The sequence below is a fragment of the Poecile atricapillus genome, chromosome 15 (genome assembly GCF_030490865.1).
Source record: "Poecile atricapillus isolate bPoeAtr1 chromosome 15, bPoeAtr1.hap1, whole genome shotgun sequence".
Taxonomy (NCBI): Eukaryota; Metazoa; Chordata; class Aves; order Passeriformes; family Paridae; genus Poecile; species Poecile atricapillus.
In genome coordinates, this window is record NC_081263.1 from 144,512 (window position 1) to 169,712 (window position 25,201).

Sequence of the window (25,201 nt, forward strand, 5' to 3'; positions counted from 1 at the left end):
GCTAAGTGCACTGCAGGCATAAATACTAGTGTTTAGTTACTTATTAACAATCCTCCCCCAGGTTTTACTCTCAAGTCTATTTACCTCTGTACACAGCCTACAAATAGTCAATCCAGGGCTGTTAAATATTTGGCCAAAAACATCTATGCTCCCTTTTTCATCTTACTAAAGTCTGGCTTTGGTAAGCTCTCTCATTCTTACACCTCTCTTCCTCAAGTACTACAGAAACCAGTTGTCTTAGAGATGGTATTGGTAAGAAGCTGCAACCTCAAAATTGAGTTGCAAAATGGAGTGCAGAGGAATTTAAGCCACGAAAGCCAACTGTGATCAGAGCCCCACTCATCCAGCTGGTGTTGTACCACTTGACCAGCATGTTTGTCTTCAAAACCTGAAAAGTTGGAACCTGAAAGGAACGAAGTTTTCCACTAACATCTATGTATTTTGTAGACAAAAGAGCTTTTTATTTTATTTTTTTTTTTCTGGTAACACAAAGTAAAACTTGGCACTTCAAAGTAATTTTTAAAAAAATACCTCTACTGTCTAGAAACATGGATAAAGTTTAGAGGTACTTTCTTGTATCCCATTCTCACAACTGCCATTAAAAATCATACTTCAAATGCATTATCTGTAAAGTAAAGGACTTTTTTTTTGTGACAAAGAATGTTATTAAAAATGTTAGCTTGATCTAGCATTGAGACCACCTGAAAAGTAAAATGAATGTCGGGGAAATGTGAATAAAAATGCACTAAGCTCTTTGTACACACATCTGTTTCTTTATTATTCAGTGTGGCCTACCATCATTTTCCTACATGCAGCTTAAGAATTCCTTTAATCACATACACTCGTTCCTAGCAGGAAGAAGAGATCAAATCCACAGAAAGAAAAACATAATAGGCCACAACACAGCCAAAGATTTTGAGAGCTCATTATTTACTTTAAACTTTCTATGTGCTGCAAAGCTCTGTTTGATCCTTCTTAAAAAAATAAGAGCATACTAAAGAAATAAGGAGGACAAGAATGCAAACATCCCAGACACCTAAATCCAGACATACCCAATATTAATGTTTATGGGTTTCTGCCATTTAAGTACTTTGCTATTGAGTTACGTATTTTTACATTGTCCAAATAGCACATTTATCACACAGTCCTGTTGTGAAACTGACCTTACTTAACTTAGAAAACACCGTTGTCTGCTAAATGCACTCATGCACCTGAAAATGCATTCTAGACCATGCCTACACTAGAAAATTATTATTTTATCAAAACGTCTGGTGCTCCAGCCCCTGTACCAGCAGTTTGGTCTGGTCTTTAAGACCATCTGTTCTCACTATACATAACTGGTTTCAGTCTTTCCAAAAGACCAGTCCTTATACCCTATTAGGGTTTACAAGATGCTTCCTGCATCCTAGATGGAGGGCATCCATTCCGCTTTTCTGCAAATAACTGTAGATTGGAATCCAGCAAAATGATCTTTTGCAAATCTATCTCTGTTGTGCCCAACAGAAAGGAGTGATCAGAGCATTTCCTTCAAAACTCCACTACTGCCTGGAACTACTTTATTAAAGTGGATGTGACCCTTAGTCCAGTTAAAACCTTCTATTTTCTGTTTGGCGGCAGTTCAAACTAATGAATAGCATTTACTGGCATTCAAACAGGGCTGCAATGTAATCTCATGAATTCATCAGATTCTGAGTAGCAGACCCCGAAGATGCCTTAACAATTATGCAACCCAGCACAAGACCACACTTTATCCCAAGTCTCACAGAACAGGTCATAAAAACCCAAACACATATAATGAGTATCCAGGTGACTCTCTTAACTAACCACAGTCCAGTGAGACAGCTTTCCTCATAAGCTGTTTAGAAAAACCTTGGTATGTTACCTTGACTTGTACTGCTTTGGTCTCACTTGCATTTGGTGTATTTATTAGATAAGTGCATGTACAAAAATAGCCAACACCAAAGGAAAAGTTCTCTGCCAGTAGGTCCAAGCTAACCTCTTCACTGTATAGCACACCCTGGATGTGGGAAAAGGGAAAAACAAAGCATCCAGGGAGGCAAATACTTCACTTCAGACACAAGCAATGGCAATATGATTGTCAAGATCCTATTTTATGTTGCTGAAGTATATGTGTTAAGGTTCAACAAGGATAATGAGCTGAAGGGTATAGTATAAACTCTGTCTCTTCTGAGCAGAACACAAGGACCATTCTGATCCCTCTGTGAGAGGAAGCAAGTTTCACTTTTTTTACCTCAACTTCCTACATACATAAACTAAAGGTAATTATACGCTTAACCACCTCCTTTGGACATTGTGAAAATTAGTTAATGTTTAGAAAGCAACAATGAGAAGTACTTAAGTAGGCATTAAGTATTCTCAGATAGCATTATGTTGCCCTCACTTAAATTGTTTTCTTGTCCTCATTAAGTGCCTTCCACCTACTCCTGTTGACTCCCCATGACTTAACTTCCTTCTGTGACTTAAAAAATAAGTAATAAGCCAAATAAGTACAAATTCTACTGTTCTTTACAGATTATCGGCTGTACCACATATTTAAATACCAAGTATAGTTGATGGAACCAGTAATTTTTTTTTCAACTAGGAATTTGCTTAGTCACTACTAACAGCTTGCCAAACAAATATAATGGGAGAAAATAAATTTAAACTCTGTTTCAAGTTTGTGCCATTATACAGAATCTGCTAAATAATTAAGGCTCTGTATTTGTGGAGTGAGATGAAAGAAACATCACAAGTAATTAATAATCCTGTGTTGCCATTTACCTCTAATCTATAATTAGACTATATACTTCAAATATAGATGTTAGTCTGACTAAGATTTAACAGTCAGTAAAATGTGCTTTCTGGAAAAACACTAATCTGTGCCAAGGAAACAAAAAAAAGTCATCCTCTTTGGTTGTTATCTCTGATTAAAAGTCAGCCTTGTCTCTGCTGACTAAGCAGAATAAAAGGATGTTAGAAGCAAGCAGCTTCTGTAACAAAGTACACACATCCTTATTAAAAATAAATTACTGAAGTAACAGCTCCAGGCATTGCAGGAGCTACTGAAAACTGAAGTATTTGCTGTAGAACACTGTTCATGTTGCACAGCCTATGTAACTGTGTGCAATTTGCCTTTTCAGCATGGGCACTGCATTTCCCAGAACTAAACATTCTTCCTGAAGACAGGTATTCTCAAATCTGATTGTCCAATATGAGACATGCTGTTTCATAGCTGAGATACACAGGAAATTTGCTAACACAATTCTATGCCTATGACAGTCAAAGACAGTTTGAGTCAGCAAACAACAGCTTTCTAAGGCAGAGACAGAAGACGCAGTAGGTTTGCTTACTTTTCTTGGAGAAGAGTTTCTTTCTCTGTCTGACGTGGCTCAGCTTGTATTCATTGTCTTCACAACTGCAGTCTTTGCTATTCCTGTTGTAATACTTGGGCAAAATATTGGAGGCGGCTTTGCCGTTGCTTGCAGCTGGCAAGCTTGCCATACCCTTGCACTTGTGCAGCTTGAGTTTTCCACTGGCATCTTCCACACACTGCCACTTCTGGAAGAAAAATTTGGTCATTAAAAAGTTGTCCCAGCTATGGTCAGTCTAATGGCCAGCTCCAGCAATGTATCAGATATTCCTTGTAGTAAAATGGGGCTCAGCTATCATGTATTATCAAACCAGATTTCTGTAATCTTCCACTTTCAGACATAACAGGAGCTCTTTGGAACACCATTGCATTTCTTTCTGATTTTGCCTCCTGGAGGCAGAACAATCGAAGTTTCTTTAAAAATCAGTACTACAGCTAAAAACATAAAGGTGGCAAGCGGCAACTTTCAGAAGCATAACTGTGGCATAAACCAATGGCATTCAAGCCATATTCTAATCCTGAGAGTCTTATTGAATCTCTCAACACAGTGGGACCAAAACCTTTCAGCTTTATGGAAGCTCTCCAGATTGAATGATATACTGGCTTGGGTTGAAAGGGACCTTAAAGACCATCTTGTTCCACCCCACTGCCATCTGCAGGACACCTTTCACTAGATCAGATGGTTCAGAGCTCCATCTAACCTGTCCTTGAACACCTCCAGGGATGAAGTGCTTTCCAGGATTGCTCTGCAAAAGTGCCTATTTCTCTTTAATGACATTTCAAAGGGTCAGATCAGCTATGGAAGTCCTTAGCTGCATTAGTTTATCTCCGTCATGGAATCCATATGAGTGATTCTCAGAACAGCTTTTTCCATTCAACAGCCTTGGGCTTGACTTGTAATAGTGAGCTGCACTGGATGTCTCTGAAGTGAGAAACCCCTCCCTCTTGCATTCAAACTAGAGAAAATACTGTCCCTGATCTCCAGTTCACACTCATACTCAAAACCTGAAGTAACTTGGCTCACAGTTCCTTTGTGCTGCTGTCAGAGCTGCACCAAGGGTGTTTAGCTGCCTTCAACCTGGCATAGCAGTTCCACCCACTTCCCAGGTACATCACAAAATTATTTCACCTACTCATTAATTTATCAGCACTTCACTAGCTACAGAGGCTTAGAGCCACATAAAAAACCCCTTAGAATAGCAGTTGCTACTGCTTTAAAAAAAGTTTCTCAGAAACACCTGGTTTCTTGTTGAGTCTTGTGAAGAGTTCCTCTTCCTCTCTATTACAAAATCCTGTAAGCCTGTGCCTCCCAGATTCACTGAATATTGATAATTTTCCAAATAAAAAAACAGAAGTAAAACCAGCAGCATCTTCCAAGGAAGATGATATTTTACAGCAGCCTGCAGCTCTATAAGGGAGACTCAGCCACTTCAGTTTGCATAGCAAGGTGTGCAAAGGCTGGGACAACAAGGCCTATATTTTCCATTGACATTCACTCCCTTGTTCGCAGGAATTTACAGCAAAGTACGAAGACAAGATCACTGTGCTTTTATTATCAGATTTTAATAGGAGTCAAAAGTTACAGCACATTTACCTATCACCATGGCAGAACCTCTCATTTAAAATGCTCTGTTTTATAGCATGCCCACTGATTTCCTCAGGCACCTGGATGCCAAGTCTCCTGAGCTGTATCAGTTGTTCAGCCTCGTGTACAGCCCAAGCCTTGCTCTGATGCAGATAAATCCAGCTTAACTTACAGCGCCATGAATCAGGACATCAAGGAGAGATACTGACAGTGAGACCTTTGCATGACTATCTTCATCTGTAAAGCAGTACATATTTATTTAGAGGCGGTGAAGAATTAACATCTGAATAATAAATTGCTCTCTTACTTTTATAAATGCCTAATACTGATTGATGTACAGACTGATTGATGTACATACTGATTGATGTACAGACTGATTGATGTACAGACTGATTGATGTACTGATTGATGATACAGACTGAGGTTTGAACAAAAAGTTATTTTACTAGAATAAGCAATGCTTTCTTTAACAACTAAAAGAGATGTAAAAATGTTTGTTGCTGCTTTCCCATTTCACCATTCCCATTTCAATTATTTTTGAAAATATATAAACAAACTGCATTTTCTGCTCAGTAGAGTTCTATGCTCTAAGTACATTTTAATACATGAAAAATGAAGTTTCAGCAGAGGGCAAGTCCAATGCCATGATGGGAATTACTGCAAGTACTCTGATGTGTGGCCAAAAAATATTTTTTCTCTATTTCTTTAATCTCTTGTCAAGAGATTGATGTTCATTCTTCCCCTCCAGGTGAACTGGAAAAAATCCTTTAGTTTTTGGTGCAGCCGTATGCTACAGTGAAAACATCTCAGACTTTGCTGAAGGGCACATTGTATGGATTAACAGGCCCCACTGCAGTGCAGAGCTATATAAATTACATTAGAAGCAAACACTGAACACATGGGGGGCAGGGGGCAGAGAGCAGGGGAAGGAAAGTCTCAAGCCTTTACTTTTTTCCCCAGAAAGATACAGGTATGTGTGTGAATATGTCTGGGATTCAACAGCTTATCCTTGGTCTGCTTGTAGGTCCAAATGCAAATTCTCTAGGTTGATATCATGGCTCTATCAGCTACAGTCATTTCCACAGGATGATTTTAAACTTAGGGGAGAAGGGCAGGAATTGCAAGAAAAATGTGAAAACCTCTGCTTAACCATTAGGAAGCTTTAAACACTGTTAATTCTGGCATTTTAAATTGCTTTCTAGTGCACAGTATATCATCTGCTCTGTGGCAAAGGACCTCGGGGGTCCTGGTGGACAATAAGTTGTCCATGAGTCAGCAGTGCTTCTTGGGGGCCAAGAGTGCCAGTGGTGTCCTGGAGTGTGTTCTCACTTCCCTGAGCTGATCTTGCCCCTCTACTCAGCCCTAACGAGGCACATCTGGAGTGCTGTGTCCAGTTCTGGGCTCCTCAGAGCACGAGAAGCATGAAGCTCCTGGAGCAGGTCCAGCAGAGGCTGCGGAGATGAAGGGACTGTAGCACCTCCCTGCCGAGGAAAGGCTGAGGGAGCTGGGGTTGTTCAGCTGAAGGAGACCTCACCCACGCCTGTTGGTGTATGCAGGGAGGGGTCAGAAGGTGGAGCAGGCTCTGCTTGGTGCTGACAGAAGTACAAGAGGCAAAGGGCAGAAACTGATGCACAGGAATATGAGGAAGAACTTCTTTACAGTGCACATGACTGAACATTGGAACATACTGGCCAGAGAGCGTGTAGATAAGACCCCTGGAGAGAGTCCATAAACATCTGGACACAGTCCTCTGCCATGTGCTCTAGAATGACCCTGCCTGAGCAGGGAGGTTGGAAGAGATGACCCCTGTGGTCCTTTCCAACCTTTATGCAATTCTGTGATCATGCAAATACCTGTGGAAACCCCGGAAAGCAACTGAAGTATTTTTTTTAAGAGATAATCAAATAATTAAATCTTTATATGAATAACTTCAGAGTGCCCCAGAGATACTTTGGCTCACAGGTAAACATGATAACCATAGAGCAGCAAAAGATAATTAGTTATAAATAGTGGATTAACGCAAGTGTGAAGAAAACTAAGAACCCTTAGATCATCACCTGCCCCAAACTTTTCAGATATTTTCTTCATTAGGGCAAATGATATGTTCCTAAATTAAGACCTCTAGCCTGTAACACCTCAAAAGCATGAAGTCCTGAAAGAGAGGGAAGTTTAACACCAACCAAAACTCAGTGGAAAACCCAGACTGCTCCACAATCTTCATCCCAGCTCATGTCAAAATTCCAAAGGAAGAACCTGTCTTTCCTCCTGCAAAGCCTGGCAGAACAGTTACTCAAACCATCACATAAATGGCTTTTGCAATATATCCTGAAGTCTATCAAACTCACATTGTGCAAAACTTTCCAGACACCGCCTTTTAACATTAAAGCTGTTCCAGCTGGAGATTTCCCACCATCCCCAGGCCAAGTTAGTTGCTGTGCTCATACTTTCTGTCAACGGTTGTGCTAAGCTTGTTCTGATGCTTCTGCTTCATCCCCTATCCCACTTCCCATTGCACAACTCATGCTACCCAGCTATTTGCTTGCAAAGCAGAAAAGTCTGGGCTTTATTAGTTTAATAGACAAGTTGGTGGCAGTGAGCAGAAATCTTGTTCAAATGTACACTGGAAAGGAAGAGAAAATAAAATCACACTTTGTAACATGTTCTGTCCAGCCTAAACTATCTGCTATATGTATCCAAGACTAAATTAAGACTACAGTATCTATGAAACATGAATCTTAATGGCAGCAGTTGTAGACTGAACAGATGCCTTCTTCCCTTCCAGTAACACTATTCACCTTGAAGATGCAAATGACCCATTACCAGAAAAAGACATATTGTATTTTCCTGTGTGTTAAAAACCTATTATTTCCTTTAGATTCATTCACAGATGTTAACTCAAAGTTATTATCTGAAGCCCCAGTCAGAAATAAATAGCCATGACTTTTCCCATAGGATTTCTTCCTACAATTAATTTATTTCCCTCAGTGAGTGTCTCTCAATTGACAGTGCTTTCTTTGGGGGAAAACAGCCAATCATATAAGTCTTGCTATGAAATATTCCATTGAAACAAAGCTTTCAGAGCTGAATCCTAATTCATCATTCTGTGTGTCTCAGCAGCTGTTTTTTGTTGGTGGGCTTGTTTGTTTGGTTTTTTTGTTATGCCAAAGAGATTCTACCTTATTTTACAGGTAAGTTAAAAGTGAAACAGTTTAATCACTAAGCTGACAGCAAGACTCCCACACCTCTAGGAATCCAAGTTTCTACAGGACAATAAAGTCTTCTGTCTTTGCCAACAAACTGAGAAAAACACATCAGTAATATCGGTCTTTAATTCATGCAGATGCTTTCTGAACCCAGTGTTGCTGCCCCATTAGATGGTGAGCTACAGACAAACTGCTTTTAATGGCTAGAAATATTCTAACCTCCATTCTAATTGATTCATGAGTAGTCAGGATACATTTTTTTTCCTTTTATGAAACAGTACAGTTACAGTTTAGTTATCTCTTCTCTACTGTGGTTTGCTCCGTGTGTTATTTTCCATAGGGCTAATGAGGACAAAGTAACAAAATCCAGAGAGACACACACAGGACCCTCTGCAAGAGGTTGTTATGTTGTTTTTGCTGGCAGCTTGTCCTACTGCTCAGATGGTTCTAAGTTCAGGGAACAGACAACTTGAATTTACCATTGTCTATCTCATACACATTACTACTTCTCTGTTCTAGTTGACTTAAAATAATCAGTTCATGTCTTCTTCACAACATTTCTCTGATTCAGGCAGTCAGACCTCTCTCTTCTCAGCTACCTTTTTGACTGATTATGCCCAGTTCCTTAGCTCTTCCCAACAGGTATTAGTTCCTTAACATTTTAACATTTTTGCTTTTTTGAGCCTTTTGGGAAGGGTTCGCCCCTTCTCCCAGTACCTTCTTCCCATTCATCCACTGGCAAAGGATTAAGTTTGGTTTCCTCTACTTCATGTTATCAGTATATAAATGAAGACCACTGCCTGGTTTTCATTCCAATGTGACATAATTTCATTACATTGACTCGTGATTTTTGGAGATTCAGACCTCTGAACTCTCAGCTCAATTTCAGTTATCACACATTACATACCACTCAAACCTTGAAATGATTAGATAGATGAACAATTTATTGACAGAATATTTTGAGGGCTTTTTAATGCCATAGACTGTAGCTGATGTGAGGCAGGTGGGACAATCACAACTAGCGCGCAAATGAAGAATCTGATATTCAGCCAATTTTAGGATTACAATTATATAATTAATTATTAATATAATAATTGGGTTGTGGAAGCAAATGGTCCCAGCTGCTGTGCTAGGCATTGCACAAGCTAAGAAGTCAGTGCAGTCTTCGCAGAAATTACATTAGTTGTGAAGGAAAAAAACAGCAGCACCAAAAGGGGAACTGATTTGTTTGAGGTTACAAACTGAACCTATAACAGCGCTGAGACTGAAGCCAGTTTCCTGACCTCCAATAGTCTTTTAAGTAAAGTACACCACTACCCATATCAGGATATTTTTAAAAGAAGGGTTTTTATTAAATATTAGTGTCAATTTCAGCAAGCTACTTAAAACAGCCAATACTGTAATGACAAGGAGTTTAAAATTCTCTTATACAGAAATGCACATTTCTTGAGTTTGTGAAGCAACAAGCAAAAAAATCCTGTAGGTAAAATAGCCTCTGAAAATCATTATAGGGTATTTCTGGTTCAAGAAAGAAAACAGTTTTGTTAACTACAGTTCCTCATAAGAAGTACAATCCTTAGATAACAGCCTTAATAAATCATCATTATTTTAATTTTCATGATTTGTTGCCTCCTAATTTTATCAGTTCCAGGGCTGATAAACTTTTTAATCTATGACGTTATCAGCAAGTAATTTCTTGCTGCGATCATAGATTAAGAATTTGATCCTGAAAGTTGATCATGTGCAACCTGACCTGTTCTGAAATTCAGAAACTCCAAAGATCTGCCAAAAGTGTTATTGAACTTGTCTGGACTTCAGCTGGCTTGATATACGTCACTTATTAAGATAACTTAAATTCTTTCATAATCTCAGTATATCTCTGCTAGCTACAAAAGTACCAATAAACCACAAAAGATAGACAGATCCAAAACTTTCTTCTCAGTTTTTAAAAAAATGCCTTCTGAAACCTGACCCTGTTTCCTAGGTCTGGTTTATACAACCACTAGCTACAGTGGCCTCAGAAAAAGGAAAAAATATAAGCAATTTTTTTCTCTTTCTCCTCCCTTGGCACTAAGGAATGGCTAATAACCATTGTGGTGGAATCAGGACCATGATGTAGAGCTGCCATTTCTGAACTGCTAAGGAAGGCACACACTGAACAGAATAGTTTTCATCACTGGTATGCCATGTTATGTGAGAGAACTGGAGGCACCAAGCAAGTAAGTGACCTGCTTTTACTGATGGTATCTTCAGGCCAGTTACAAAAGGGTGTACCCCTTCATGATCCTGGTATAGTACAAAGCAATTGGAGGGAAGACTCTGACTATGTCTTTCATTTGCAGAACACTTAAAAGAAACAAAGTGCAAACATTTGCATTTTGAATGTTCTCCTGTGAAGACTGCCATATAAAATGATACTTTTAATGCTATTTAAAGGCAATTTCTACTTGTATCAGATTTGCATGTAAATAAAGCTTTGAAAATAAAATGTATTTGAAAAGGAAGTTATGTGAAATCAGGCAACTATTTCTCTTCATGAGTTAGCAGTATTATTGTACTATGCCAGGTCCTGCTAAAGAAAAAAATTACTATCTTTTAATTTAGGGTGTTTTTACAAGTTCAGATTAGATTCCCTATAGCAATCAATACTGCTGCAGGTATTGCATGTTTATCAAATGTGCACAAAATCGGCAACTTACTTCAAGGGAGATTTTGTGCAGCTGTTGTGATGATACTGTGGGGGTGCTGGAATACTCTACAGAGCAATGCTGGTATCATAATTGACTTCCACAAAAGCACATTAATGGAGGCTACCAGATAAAACTGGGTCAGCTTCAACCCACTCATCAGCCAGCTTCAAATGAAAGGCCAAACTACACTGAAAAGAAAAAGTTTCTGTGGGAGCCATTAGGCACTACGATTTTTTTTTGTTTTGTTTTGTTTTGTTTAATTTCATGTGGGAAGAACTCGCCTCTTAAATCCTTGAATACAAATGCTGAGCTGCTCTTTTGTCTGTTTCTACAGTCACCCTTTGTTGTATGCAAATAACTAACACACACCAAACCCTAGTAACTGAAAAAGAAAACATGGAAACACACAGATTCCCATGGCAGGTTCTGTGGGACTGCTCAGATTTCCATGTGCATGGAATAGCAGGTCCCCAAAACTTGTTTAAGTCCAAAGAAAGAGTCCAAATAACTTCAACAAGCTTTCAACTAATTCTGACCCAGACAGGTATTTATCTTTGCATCAGGATATGAAAATTCACTTTTTGTGCTGAACACTCCAAGTACTGTTGAATAGTGTCCTGCAGGATCTGATCAGCTAAATAACCACTGTATCTGCATAACATCAACTCCCCAAGGTAAGAGGTATGTTATTAGCTTGGGTTCATTCTACTTAATGCACTAGCAAACAGACAACACCCATTTGTCATTTGAGAAGTTAGTCTTCCTTCACTCTGAAGAGATTTTTGGGTGCACCCAAATTTAGACAATTTATCCTCAAATAAGCACATTCATCTCCTAGTATTTCTACTGTCTAGGACAGACTACTAGGACATATTCTCTAGAGTAGGGTTTAGATGGATTGAGACTCCCTTGAGAGCCCTTCACAGATTTTAATTGACTTGATTGTTTGGCAAATTTTTCCTGATGTCCTACGCAAATTTCTTTTTTTGCTCAATTTCATCCTATCACTTCCTATTATGCCTGACTGAAGTGCTCAAAACAATTCTTCTCCTCTCTGTCTCCTGACAATAAGGATGTAGCACAAGCATCTCTTATTAACATATCTTAACTGTGAAATTTATTGGTAATTTTAACTATTAAATGTCAACTCTAAATTTTAACAAACAGAATTGACATTTTATACTTCTTTTGAAGAGAAAACAGTGATGGAAAAAAAGCTGTATTTCCCCATACTACTTGCTGGGCAATGTTGCAGTAGAAACAATAACTTTTCCTCCAGTTCCTCAAATAACATTGCAAATTCATAAAACAATGGCTTGCTCCCATTCAGCTAAAATTTCAGCTCAAGACTTCTGATGACAATAACTACTGCATATAATATTCCTTTATGTTTAGTATTTTTACAAAGAACAGGACATTATAATTGCTCTGAATATTAAATCTGACATAGAAGCCACAGGAGGAAAAGAACATCTGGAAAATTCTTATTCATATAAATTGGATCCAAACACCTAAGGAGCAACGGACTCATTTCACAGGTGCATTGAACTACATGATCAGTAGAGCCAGAAGTATGGCATCTGGCTTTTGACAGTAAAAAAATGAACTAGTGCAGCCTAAGCAGCCCATTACTGAATGTAGCTTGGTAAGTCATGCATATCCTGTCTGCAAGAACAGTTTTATTTCACAGAATAAGTTATCCTGACAGCCCTCAGGGCTGCTGGGATATGAAGTAATGCCAGTGTGATAACAGACACATTAGCACGTGGACCCATTTACCTTCACCCTTTGTCCACAGAATGTGTTACAGTCCCTTGGAAAGGGGTTCTCTGACCCATACCTGTATGAGAAAGCAATGACAGAGTGAATTTTGCCAAGAGTAGTGAATTCTCTGGAGGTAGCCATGCTTTGCCTTTGCACTGCTCTGGTAAACTTACAAAATCCTCTCCTGTGCATGTCAAGACCATGTATTGATGCTATCCTAATTTTTTTTCCCATTAATTTCTTCTATATAACTTGTATCTAAAGTGAACATATTGTCATATCTGCCCAAAACAGTTATGCAACAAGGGAAATGACACACAATCAATGAGCTTTATGCCCATATGCACACAGCTTGCCTCCAGTAAAAGCTGCACATGTTTTTCCAGTGTATTTTTGTTAAGAGGAGGGATATATTGAGTTAACAGAATTTTAATTTCCCATTATTACAGGTAATTCCAACAACAAAATTCATTAAAGAGAGAATTCAAAGCAAGCTGTATGTATTTGAACAAGACCAATCTCTTATATACTTGGTAGCTTCTCATCACTAATGAATCCCAAACCACATTCTCTTTGGGAAATAAAACATTAAAACAGCCTAGGTGGTTTTCTTAATGATAGTCAGGAATCAATACAGAACATTTTTATCAGCGATTTCCTGACTGACAGTCAATCTCATAAAAGCTGTAATAAATCTTTGACCAAAGGCCACAGAAAGAGCCATTCGAGTTATAGGCTGGCATTGATGATGAGGTGAAGGACGTTGACACAGTTAAGGTGTTGAGCTTAGCCCAGTTACAACTGCTTATTAGCAGTCAGGGGTAACAATGCCTTACCTGGCCAAGCTGTTCACAAGCTGTTTGATACTCAGCTCGCTGACAGAGGTCTTTCACACGCTGGTATTTGGGTAGAAAGTTTTCCTCTTGGGCATCTACCTTCTCGTTCTCCCTTTTATGCAGCAGTTTACTGAGAAAGAAATAAAACCATTATTCTTACTAAATCAGGCAAAACCTGATTTAGTACTGGTTGCTGTGTGCTCTTAGGAGTCACAGCCATTCTCTGTTCTAAGCAAACACAAGCATCTGGCCTTTTCTCACAAAGCCCCACCAGACCCAAATCCAGGATTTGGACTCTGCCTTGCACAGAAAACAGATAAACTTCACTGCTGCTCAATGCTGGAAGAGTCATTTCCTGGGATGGATAAACTGGATTAGCTGTATATCTGGATTGCTATTTGGTAATACAAGAATAATGAATACTGTGAATAATGGATTTTTTTTTTTTAAGGATAAGGTGTGGTAGGGCTCTCTATAGCTGAGGGTGTGATGCTGTGCTTCATCCCTGCCCTGCTGTGGAGTGAAAGGGGCCCCGGCTGCCCCAGTGCCTGAGCAGCGTTCTGGTCCCTGGTCCCATTCCCTGGTTCCCTGGTGGGCTGGGTGCTCAGTGTTGGTGGCTCACAGGCTGTGCCATGGTGGTGACAACACATGTGGCTGTACCAGTGACATGCCAGGAAGGATCTGAGTGAGTTGCTTAGATACAGGCATTAAGCCTTCTCTCCTAAGTCTGTTTTCTTCCCTTGATGTTGTTGCATTAACCTAATATTAACTCCAACATACAAATATAGTTAGCTGAAAAGACTCAGAGGAGTAATTTTCCAAGTCCATAGCATCTCTGGTAGCCAAAACTTAACAGTCCAATAGAAGCTAGCATTTAGCCTGTCCAATAACACACAAGTTATTCATGTCCTGCTTTCATGAAGCATATAAAAACATATAAAATCAAAACACTGTGTTACATGTCTGGGTGACAAGCAGTGACAACTGTCAGTATAGAGAGACCACATCTCATTCTACAGGGCTGCACTTTGCAAATCCCTCATGCCTCCATTTATATATTAAGACAGAGGTGTAGAGCGAATGGCCAGCAGACGAAGATGCAGAGAGGGTTGTTCATAATCCCATGATACAAGCAGGAGGGCAGGGGACAGCAGCTGAAAGCAAAATGGGATGTCTTCCCATCCCTCAATCCAAGTAAACTCCCATTCCTCCACTACAAGAGCACAATTTAAGCAGGTTGTAGGCACTGGCCATCCATTCCCTCCAATCACACAATCACTGCCATTAGGGATACTGCAGCCGTGTCCCTGCTGGCACAGCTAAATGGCTTCAGACTGCAGCAGAGTGCTGCTTTGGCTTTAGCTATTCAATATCCTTCTATTTAAAAAGGCTGGGCTTTGTGATTAACACTTTCCTTACCCTCTTTCCACTAGGAATGAGTCTCTCCACACTTTCATCTTTTTCTTTAAATGAAACCTAGGAGAAAATGAAGAGAGGAAAACACAATTCCCACAAAACCAGTAACCAAGTTATGACCTAGGTTTCTCTCCCACCCCTAATTCCAACAAGAAACATGCCACGTAACTGCACAAGTGGACACCCAACTCTATGAAGCAGGGACATACACCTCTCCACTGAAAACCATAGGATATATTTTTCTCATAAGAACAAAATCCACAACAGGTTTACACAGTACAATTTCTTCAACATAAGCATGTTTAAGGCACAAGGGATTAACTGAATTTTCCTTGTTCACAAAGGATCACAAATTAAGCCTGACTCAAATTTTGGCTCTTATCCTGCATCTACTGAAAAAGTATCCTATTCTAAAGCAGCTGTTCCAGTCCCCCTTTCCCTCCACCCAGCTACTTGTAAAGCAAATAGCTCTCCTTCCCTTTTTTATGCTGATTTTCTCTTGCAAGCATTCTCTAGCAAGTCTAATTCTCTTCCTCAGTCTTTTTCCAATGGAAGTACTGATAGAAAATCTTAAATAAAAACTGCAGGTTTTTAGTGCTAGCCTGTCCTTACATTATAGCATGATACACAACTAATGCCTTCAATTATTTTACTACTTATTCAATATGAAATGCTTTGCTAAAAATGATGCCACAAAGACATTTAGATCTTTAACTTACATAGCTAAAGACCTTCATGTGTAGCCCTCTCACATCTACACAGACTACATTTAATATATACAGATGCCATGTATGCCATACATCTAGAATATGAACATGCCAAAATGAAAATAAGTAACTGACATGAGTTGTATATGCCTTCAGGATGCAATATATACAGTAATAGTCTTCAGGCTTTCCAGTGAATTATGTACTCAGATAGATGGTAATTTTATTATATTTTCCTTTAAATTCCTTTCATGCTGCTGAACACTTGTTCAGTCTCTTGTACAAACACATGCATGTCTCCATGCAACATTTCAATTTCTTACCTATTTACTGGTCTCTCAGAATCCAGCAGCTTTAGAATGGATTTACCATCCATATCAGACGGAATATCCAATCCAGCAATATCTAGAATTGTGGGTGCAAGATCAATATTCAAAACAATGTGAGGATTCCTGAAGAAAACATAGGACAAAACAGTTCAAAGTCTATACAATAATGCCAAGCAACTCCAGCTTCCACAGAGTCCAAGGACCTGAAAAGGCTTATTTTGTGCAAATAAAAGAGGACACAATCTGATTCTTTTCATGAAGGGAATTAACATATAATATGTAGATAAGATGCATAAATTCAAAGGGACTAATACAAATATTTAAAACTATAGTACAGAGCATTTTTGAGAAAGCAAAATAGTTCATAAGGTAAAGTTAGCTTATTTTGGCAAAAGACTGTTTAAAAACCATTGGAAAAATTGTTTGGGTGTCTTACAGAATCAAAATGTCTGCCAAATATATGGATGAGTTTCTTAAAAAGAAGATCTGGCAGGTAGCACGTGCTTTACCTGTTTCAAAATCTGGTATAAAAATGAGTACCTCAGTTCCTACTGTAGGCAAGTTCTGAAAAGAACATGAGAAATATATTGCTAGGCACTATTAATAACTAAAAGTGACAATTTACAGTGTGAGACAGAAAAAAGAAATGGATGAAGAAAAAAGCAGCACAGTGGGAACAGTTATGAAGAAAAAAAGAGGAAGTAACAGCTTGAACTAAAATGATCTTTTGAAGGGCACAAGTTTGAACATTCTGCAAAAACTAACAAATAGCCATTCTCTGGTGCTTTGCAGACTATGGCATGTGCTCCTCAGCCACCCCAGTTAACAGTACATCTGAATTCAAACTGACTTCAGATTTGAATAAAATACTAGCATCAACTCCCAAGTAGTCAGATAGCATCTATTCCCAAACCCACTGAACTGTCACAGCTAAATATAAGTTCATATATCAGAGCATCTAGCTCTGATGTACGAACTCATATCCACCCAGCCCAGAATTCAGTAGCTAAATGAATGCCCAAGTTCTTAGTCGTACGACTTGGTTTTACTATAGGTCTGCTTCTGCAGAAGTGTTTTCCATTCATTCTCACAGAATCAGAGTATCCTGAGTTGGAAAGGACGTACAAGGATCTCTGACTCCAACTCGCAACCCTGCACAAGCTTGGATAGCCTCAAGAATCCCAATACATGCCTGAAAGCATTGTCCAAAATACTTCTTGAGCTCTGGCAGGTTCAGTGCCATGACTGCTTCCCCTGGTAGCCTGACTGTCCTCTATGAGAAGAATATTTTCCTAATATTCAAACCAAACCCTCCCCTGTCAGAAATTCATGCTGTTGCCTTGGGTCACTGGTCACCAGAAAGAAGGTGTTGGTGCATACTGTTTTGCTTCCACTCATGAAGAAGTTGTATACTGCTATGGGGTCTCCCCTCAGTCTCCTCTTCTCCAGGCTGAAAAAGCCAAATGACCTCAGCTGCACTTCACAAGGCCCTTCAGCATCTTTGTAGTCTCCTTTGGATGGTCTCTAAGTAGCTTTGTATCCTTCTAATATTGTGGTGTCCCAAACTGCCCCCAGCACTCAAGGTGAGGCTGCCCTAGTGCAGAGCAGAGCAGGACAATCCCCTCCCTTACCCAGCCAGCAATGCTGGGCCTGATGCTCCCCAGGTCATGGCTGGCTCTCCTGGTTGCCAGGGCACTGCTGACTCACACTTGATGTTCTGTTGCCCAGGACCCCCAGGTCTCTTTCCACAGCTGCTCTCCAGCTTCTCTATCCCCAGCCTGCCTGTATCTCCAGGGTTGTTCTGTCACAGGTACAGATTCCAAAACTTGCCCATCAACTTCAGACAGTTGATGATTGCCCATCTGTCTAATTTGTCAATGTCTCTCTGCAGGGACTCTCTGCCTTTGCAAGGGTCGACAGCTCCTCCCAATTTAGTATCATCAGCAAATTTACTTTGTATTTCTTCCTGTCCGGCACCCCAGGTGTTTATTACATTGAACCTTAAACACTTACTTCAGCCACGTGTGTTAAAGTTGAGTATGCAATTACTCACGATATTACATATATGAATACTGTTCATCAGCTGTGTGCTATTGCTTCTCCTTCCTTGAAACACAAGGATTGAAAATCAAGGCCCTTGACTTCTTAAAAATGGGGCGGGGGGGGGAAATAACAAGCATACTGTTACACAGTGCTCTACAGCACTAAGCATATAGAATCACTGTGTCATGATGTGCAGGCACAAAGGAAGGATGGGACCAGATGGGCTGCAATAAATAATAGTGCAGAATTCCAGCTCAAAATATAGGACAGAAGAAAGCTGCTTAAGTCGTGCTATTTAATGAGATACTATTTAACAATTACTACATCCTTGAGAGAGTAAGCAAACAGGCACTGACAAGAGCCTAGGTGATGAATTAAATTGATGTACCTGAATTGATTTTAATTATTAATAATTATGATGTAGCATATTTGGTAACAGGAATAAGAGGTTAGTAATGACTTGCTATGGTGATTGCCATCAAAATTTCCCTGGTACCAAAAGGGAATAATGGGAATTATTCTGCAGGAAAACCAAAGTTCACACAAAACATGGACGACTGAAGTTCTACTATTTAAAGAAAATCAGGCTGAGAGGGAAGATCAATTTATCATCTGATATATTCCCTCTCCAAGGTGTTTTATCCTATTCTTCCTATTTGTACTACTGACAGGCTCTGTTCTGTAAGACTCTGTCAGGCTGACTATTTAAATTCTAACAGAAACATGTTTTCATCTTCAGAAGTCTTTGAAAAATAAAATTTAGTGGGAAGGTTTCAGAGCTTTTATGGATATCTGGATGTAAGGATCCTTGGTCTACAGTAGACACAATGTGGCTGGTCTCTAGCCTTCTATGTTGCAGAAGCACTAGCTCGGTCACTTGAGCCATGTTAGCATTGGCTCTCTAGGAAGGCCAAAAACTGAAGTCAAAAGGAAAGAGAGCAGGTTTTTAGAAGGCTATTCCAGCTCATTTGAAATTCTGGGCTGCTGCAGACAAAACTCTTTCAGTGCTGAGGTAATATGTTCAATCCCAAGTGAGGATTCCCTGTCTGCTGTTTAGAGACTATTGTTTTTTTCACATGCACAACTGCTGAAAATAAATCACAAACACAGTGCAAAATCTACAGAATTTAACATTTTTCTGCCTTCAGATAATGAGAAGCAGTGAATTTAACCAGCACATGGAATGAGATGTTTTTAGTAACTATTTGCTATCATATTACACACTAGATCTATTCCTCTGCGGTAAAGAAAAAATCATGTCTGGAAGACTGTGTGTGTTGATTATGCTAAAACATGCACACTGATGTAAATATTAGGCAGCAATTTATGGCACTCTGTCCAAAATCATTACCCAAGTACAAATATTTGCTATCTGAAATAATTTGAGACATATTTTTATGCCAAAGATAAGCAGGAGGGGCAGAACTTTGTGCCTCTGTTTGGCTGCCAGATCAATATGACTAGAGATGTGAACATGAAGTTTCCAGGTCAGAACACACACAAAAGCAAAGAACTTACAAGGATCCAGCATCCACATTTGGTCCTCGGATGTAGAAAGGAACTCTGATATCAAACTCATATGGCATGGATTTCCCTTTCACCAGCCCAAACTGCCCAATATGATAACCATGGTCTGCTGTGTATATTATATATGTATTTTCCAGTTCTCCTGTTTCAGTCAACATATTGTAAATCTGAAAAAAAAGGAAAACAAAATATGAAAAATCATTCCAACGAGTAGCTCCACATGTGCATTGCTGGATATCACTTTCTACCTATGTGTGACACACAGATAACAGCTAAGTATGGCACTGAGTTATAACAATGTACCACTCTGAACAATAAATAATCACATCTTAATTTTACTAACTGAATATTGTGGCTATTACAAAACAAAATTCTGTTTTACGGTAAAACGCATTAGCATGCCATTTCAAAAATGTTTGAGTTCAACATTTTCCATGAGAGTTGTCAAGATAGTACTAAATACATACAGTAACAGAGTTAAAAGTTTCAAGGTGTCATTTTGAAATTTTCTCTCCAATTTTATCTTTTTCTTGCAGCAAGCAGTTTTAATAAAATTATAGCCCTTTGAATCTCACACATATTCAGGCAGCACTCAACAGCCTTGCCTTCAGACAAATGACTCCCTGTTATGAAGAATGTTTGCAAAGTATCTTCCAGATAAAAATTGCTCAGTCATACTCTCTCACTATGGAGAACTACAAGGAGATTTTAAATGTGAATGCTTCTGCAGATTTACGTAAGAAACTGTGTGAAATGTACCAACTTGAACATCAAAGATCAATTTTTATGTGACATTTTCACCTGAGAAAGGTGGGAAGGTGGTGATATGCCACCAAAGCAGTGCCTCAAGCAGGTGAAAAACATCAGCACAGGAGAAACACTTATTATGCTGGTTTGGGAGTTTATTTTTAGTTCTTTTTCAGGTTTTTTTCTGTTTGCTGGTTTGAACTTTTTTGGTTTTTGTTTTGATTTTGGGGGTTTTCTGTTGGGTTTTCTTGCATTTTTTTTTTCTTTTGCTTATTTTGAGTGTGTGAGGTTTTTTTCTTGTTTTTCCTTATTTTTTCTTTTTAATTATGAAAAACTTATAACACATATAATTCAGCAAAAAAAAGATTGGGCTAACTTGGTAATTAGAACTAAAAACCAAACTAACTGATTTTGCCCGCAGTGAATCACCCAGAGTGAAACACTTTTACTGAACAGAAAATCCAACTTGTGTAGTAAAATCACCAATTTCCCCTGATGCTGGTATCTGATCCATCTAAACAGCTTCATTAACATGAAGCAGAGATCATATTTGCCTGAATCAGTAATTATAAGACATTAGTAACAAGCTTATGCAATACCATCTAGATAATCTCTTTTTTGCCCTAGAGAACTCCTCTAATTTTATGTTCTACCTTTTTTGAATAAGAATGCCAGGAGATAAGCAGAAAATTGCAACACCTTTAAATCTGCAAAACCATTCTTTTTCAGCATAGCTTTTAGTGAATCCAGACATTGTGTTGAAGACACATAGTTTGCATTAAGAAATCTCATTGTTACATGATGCAGACAATTTTAAAAGTACCAATCTACATATTTATTTACTTCCAGTACTTAACCTCCTGGGATGGGTTTAGCCTGAGGTCATTCCAGTTAGGACCCTTGTATCATCACTTTTTACTGCTGTCATTTTCTTCTCTCAGAGCTCAGTGTTATAGGATCAAAATATATACACATTTAGTAGTTATTTCTAACAGGCTGTTAGATGATTTCATCAGAGGATACATTTTTTAGGATTTATGATGTGTAGTTTCTCAGGCAATCCCTTTCCTTTTGCCTTTAGTGGTTCTGTGACAACAAATCAGCTTGTTCAAACCACCTAACTCAGGTAACCTGTCTTTAGGAGATGAGGAAACTTAGACATTGAATTAAGAGACAAAATGATCAGAGGTGAGAGGATTACACACTATTAAAAAACTTATGCAGTCCTCCTCCTCCTCCTTCTTTCTCTCTTATCTTCATCTGAAGGAGAATGTGGATCTTAAGAAACAAGCCCCTGTTTGGCCAAAAAACAAAACAAAACACAAGTGACTATTAATCTTACCAGCTGCATAGAGTCATCCACAGACATGAGTGTTTGAAGGCGCTTTCTCTGTAGCATGTTAGTGAACTCCATGTGTATAGGTTTCATGGGACCGGTATACCTCATTATCCAGTGCTTGTCTGGGTTTGGAGCATAATTATAACTGGGAGTACTAAGGAACAGAGAGAAAACCACAATGTTTTAGCCAAGTAGAGAAAAGTCATAGTAATGAATATTAATTTCCATTTGATCAACGCTATAGGAAGTACTATCTGAGGTGCACAAGAAAATATTAAGATTACTTTTGCAGTGTCTTCTACTTTCATGTTATGGAACATGGGAAGATGAAAAGTACTCGGTGGGAATAAAATCTATGAAAACAATAAACACACCTTATCTTTCCAGTGATTTCAGACTAACAAGTGTACATTTCAAAGCCAAGAGACTTAGCCGCAAAAGTCTTAACTCCATCAGTATGTTCAGGATGAGGCATGTATTACAGAGCTCCTACTCATGCAATTGCTTTGTTTTCACTCTGCTCGCATTAGCACCAAATACTACGTCTCGTGCAAGCTGTTTAAAAATAACTACAGAACTTATAGGTTCTACTATGTTCTTTAACAGCTTTTTGGAGTTCAGCACAACTGGTTACTTGAATATTTTCACGTTTATGTACTGGAGGAGCACAGGCACTCTGCCTACTGGTATCCAATCGCATGTGAGCAGCAGAAGTGGAGACACAGCTGGATTTTAAAGACCTGTGAGGAAAAGTGGGATGAGAAAATAGGGTTGCATTTTGAAGACTCATTCCAGACACCAAATCCTTTGCTTGAAGTCCCTGCAAAATCCCAAGAACCTGGTTCAGTGTCCCCCTAGAATCTCACTGTCCCTTCAAGTTCTCATGGTCCTGGGACATCATTAAAGTGATGAGGAAAAATACTGTCCATAGTTTCACATGGTTGGAAGTCCCAGCAAACACTTTTCTATGCATAATTATATTACTTTAGTTTAGCTGAACCTAAATAAAAGATTTATTTTACCATCATGATGTCAACTTTCTGCATCATCAACTCACTAAAAGCTATTATTATAGCTTACATTTGCAAGAAATATTATTCTTCCGTACTATATTTATTCCTTATTATTTCAGGTTGAAGACCACCATTTTACAATTTCTTCACATCATGGCTCAAACACATCATGTGCAGAGTCTAAAACATTAAAAATTACTTTTCCTAGGTAATTTGTTTAGGCTTCTTTTTTTCATTCAAAACAATAAATTCAGTCTATGCAAATGTGCAAGCCAAGAGAGTGACACAGAAACACAGGAAAAAACATCAAATACTCATTTACTTTCCTCTTAGCAGCACAGAATTTCCTGATGAATTCCTATTTGGGACACTTCTACTTTTGGTTTTGTACAGGCAACAGAGCAGCAAGGTAAGTTATTAAGCTAAAAAATAACGTAAGTTGAAACTTCTCTTCAAAATACTGCATATCTAATGCATCTTTGAATATGACATTCTTATGAGATCTAATATAAATATTGAACTAATAATCTGACAGTGAAATGCTTCATGCTGAAAGCCTCTGTTAGATGCTATCTGAAAAATGTGCAAGGTGGAGAGGGAAGTCTTCTTCATACAGGGAGGAAAGGACTGGTGCCTATTCTCTCTGTATTGTTAATAGTCTCTTGAATTTCAGGATGTTATTGTGGTTGAAATAATGACATTGCTTCTTTGAAAATGCTGACAGTTATGGAAACTGTTGGTATATGATGCCCAGAATGAATCAAAAATGCTTTGCAAACTCCTTTTCTGCTTACTTCGTGACTTCCTGTCTGATTTGAAACCTCCCACTATTTAATCCAATCAAGCCCACAATTTTCTTTGATTACTACAAATATAACCCCTTAATCCTTAACAGATTTGTCTGTCGTATGGGAAAAATACAAAAGTTAACATTCCTAGAAGCTAGCTGAGAGAATTTCTTTGAATGTACCCAGAAGGGAAGCCCCAGACAGGTTGCATTTGACCTTGAAAAAGATGGATGGTAAAATGTACCCTCTATTGAAGTAACACCTCTAATCACTGTTAAACTGCCCAGCTGCCACATTCTCTACAGCTCATAATATAGGCAACAATAAAGGAAAACCATGTAGCTGAGGGATTTGCTCTGTGAATAATTTTCAAACAAGACAAGAGTGCAGATGCACAAGGAGAGGAGCTCTAGAGTCTGCAGTATAGGGCAGAACAGTATAGGGCAGAATGGTCAAACCAGCAGAACATAGTACAGAATCAAGAGAGCAGCAGCATAAATTAGCCACAGAGGTACATACCAGAGCTCGGAAGCAAGGCAGCACCCCAACTAAAATCCATACCACTGGCTTTTAGCTATTGCTAGCAATGCTACATGATGCAGTGTGGACATCAGTCAATGCCAAGCACTACCATCCCACTTTCCCATGGCTTTTCCGCAGAATTCACTTACAGACTTCACAAGCACTGCCACTGGAAAAGGTGGAGCAGGGTTGTACCACATTGTGTACTGCCTTCTGCTTTGGGGACTAGGCAGAGACTTTGTTCAGGGTATTGCTTACTGCTTTAGGGCAACTTGTAACTGTTCCACCTGCATTCTGATCCTTCCTTACAATATCCACATGACAATGAAACTGTAAGAACTGCCTGCAACCCTTTATCATTGACTGAGTTATCTGTCCTGGAATTTGGGAACAAGGGGGAAAATGGAAGATAGAGAACTAATTTGCATCATTCCCTCACTGTATGTACATGTTCTGCATTTTCACATTTACTCTTAAAGCCAGGCCAATGAAGAATCTGTCAGATTACTATTATTATCATTATTATTGTCATTATGCAGTGTTGGAAAAATTGTTTAGAAGACAACTGTCAAGTTCACAAAATATGTGAGATATACGTAAAATCCTATTTTATGTTCATATCCAAAAGAAAAACATGGTTCCTTATTCTACCAGGATGATTTCTTTTTTTTCAAACAAAATTTCTTTTCACAAATTGATACTTCCTGTGTAATTGTTATCACTGTAAAAGTCACTTGAAATTAAAAACAAAAAAAAAAAGTGGAAGTACTTTACAATTAGGAAGATAAACCTAGTTTGTGTGAACAATAAAATTTCGAAAGAAAATAAAGAACAAAAGAAAAATAGATGTATATAGTCTGTATTTTTCATTGCTTCAATCCTTCTACTCTTTTTCATTCAGCTAGGAAGTAAATTGCTACACAATGTTGCATGATAATCATTTCCAAGATCCAAATGCCTTCCAAAGGAATCTAATAAAACTAAAGTCAATACTGGATATAAGCCATGAGAAGTTGCTCATTGGGCATTTCTGTAATTTCCTTTCAATGAAAATGAAAGAGCATAAGATGGCAAGCAAACCAAAAACACTTCATTGCTGTATATCTGTGCCACAGAGTCTCTTGGACACAGCAGAAAATAATAAAATATATAATTCTAAGTTACGTGGAAACAGACAATACAACAAAAGAAGCTTTTCCTCTCAGACTCTATTTTAAATAAAACCAAAAAAGGCACAAATGGCTTTTACTGGACTTTGAGCTAGGCCTGAGGAGCTTTGGGCACCAAGTGACAATTATTTCCACTAGTTCCCAGCTCCTCTA

At 38.7% G+C, this 25,201-nt stretch overlaps 1 protein-coding gene across 7 annotated transcripts in view; it reads right to left on the reverse strand.

The window, feature by feature from the left end:
* The window catches only part of SULF2 (sulfatase 2), a 97,123-nt gene that overhangs the window by 14,648 nt on the left and 57,274 nt on the right, over nucleotides 1-25,201 (reverse strand). For all 7 annotated transcript variants that reach the window (XR_009278828.1, XM_058850538.1, XM_058850539.1 and 4 more), the window contains 6 exons: nucleotides 21,560-21,710; nucleotides 19,462-19,637; nucleotides 15,895-16,023; nucleotides 14,868-14,924; nucleotides 13,449-13,578; nucleotides 3,351-3,558 (listed from right to left, as the gene is read on the reverse strand). Coding sequence is in view for 6 of the 7 variants with exons in the window: in XM_058850538.1 (XP_058706521.1) it covers nucleotides 3,351-3,558; nucleotides 13,449-13,578; nucleotides 14,868-14,924; nucleotides 15,895-16,023; nucleotides 19,462-19,637; nucleotides 21,560-21,710 (851 nt within the window). In the remaining variant the exon portion in view is untranslated. The remainder of the gene's footprint in view (nucleotides 1-3,350; nucleotides 3,559-13,448; nucleotides 13,579-14,867; nucleotides 14,925-15,894; nucleotides 16,024-19,461; nucleotides 19,638-21,559; nucleotides 21,711-25,201) is intronic.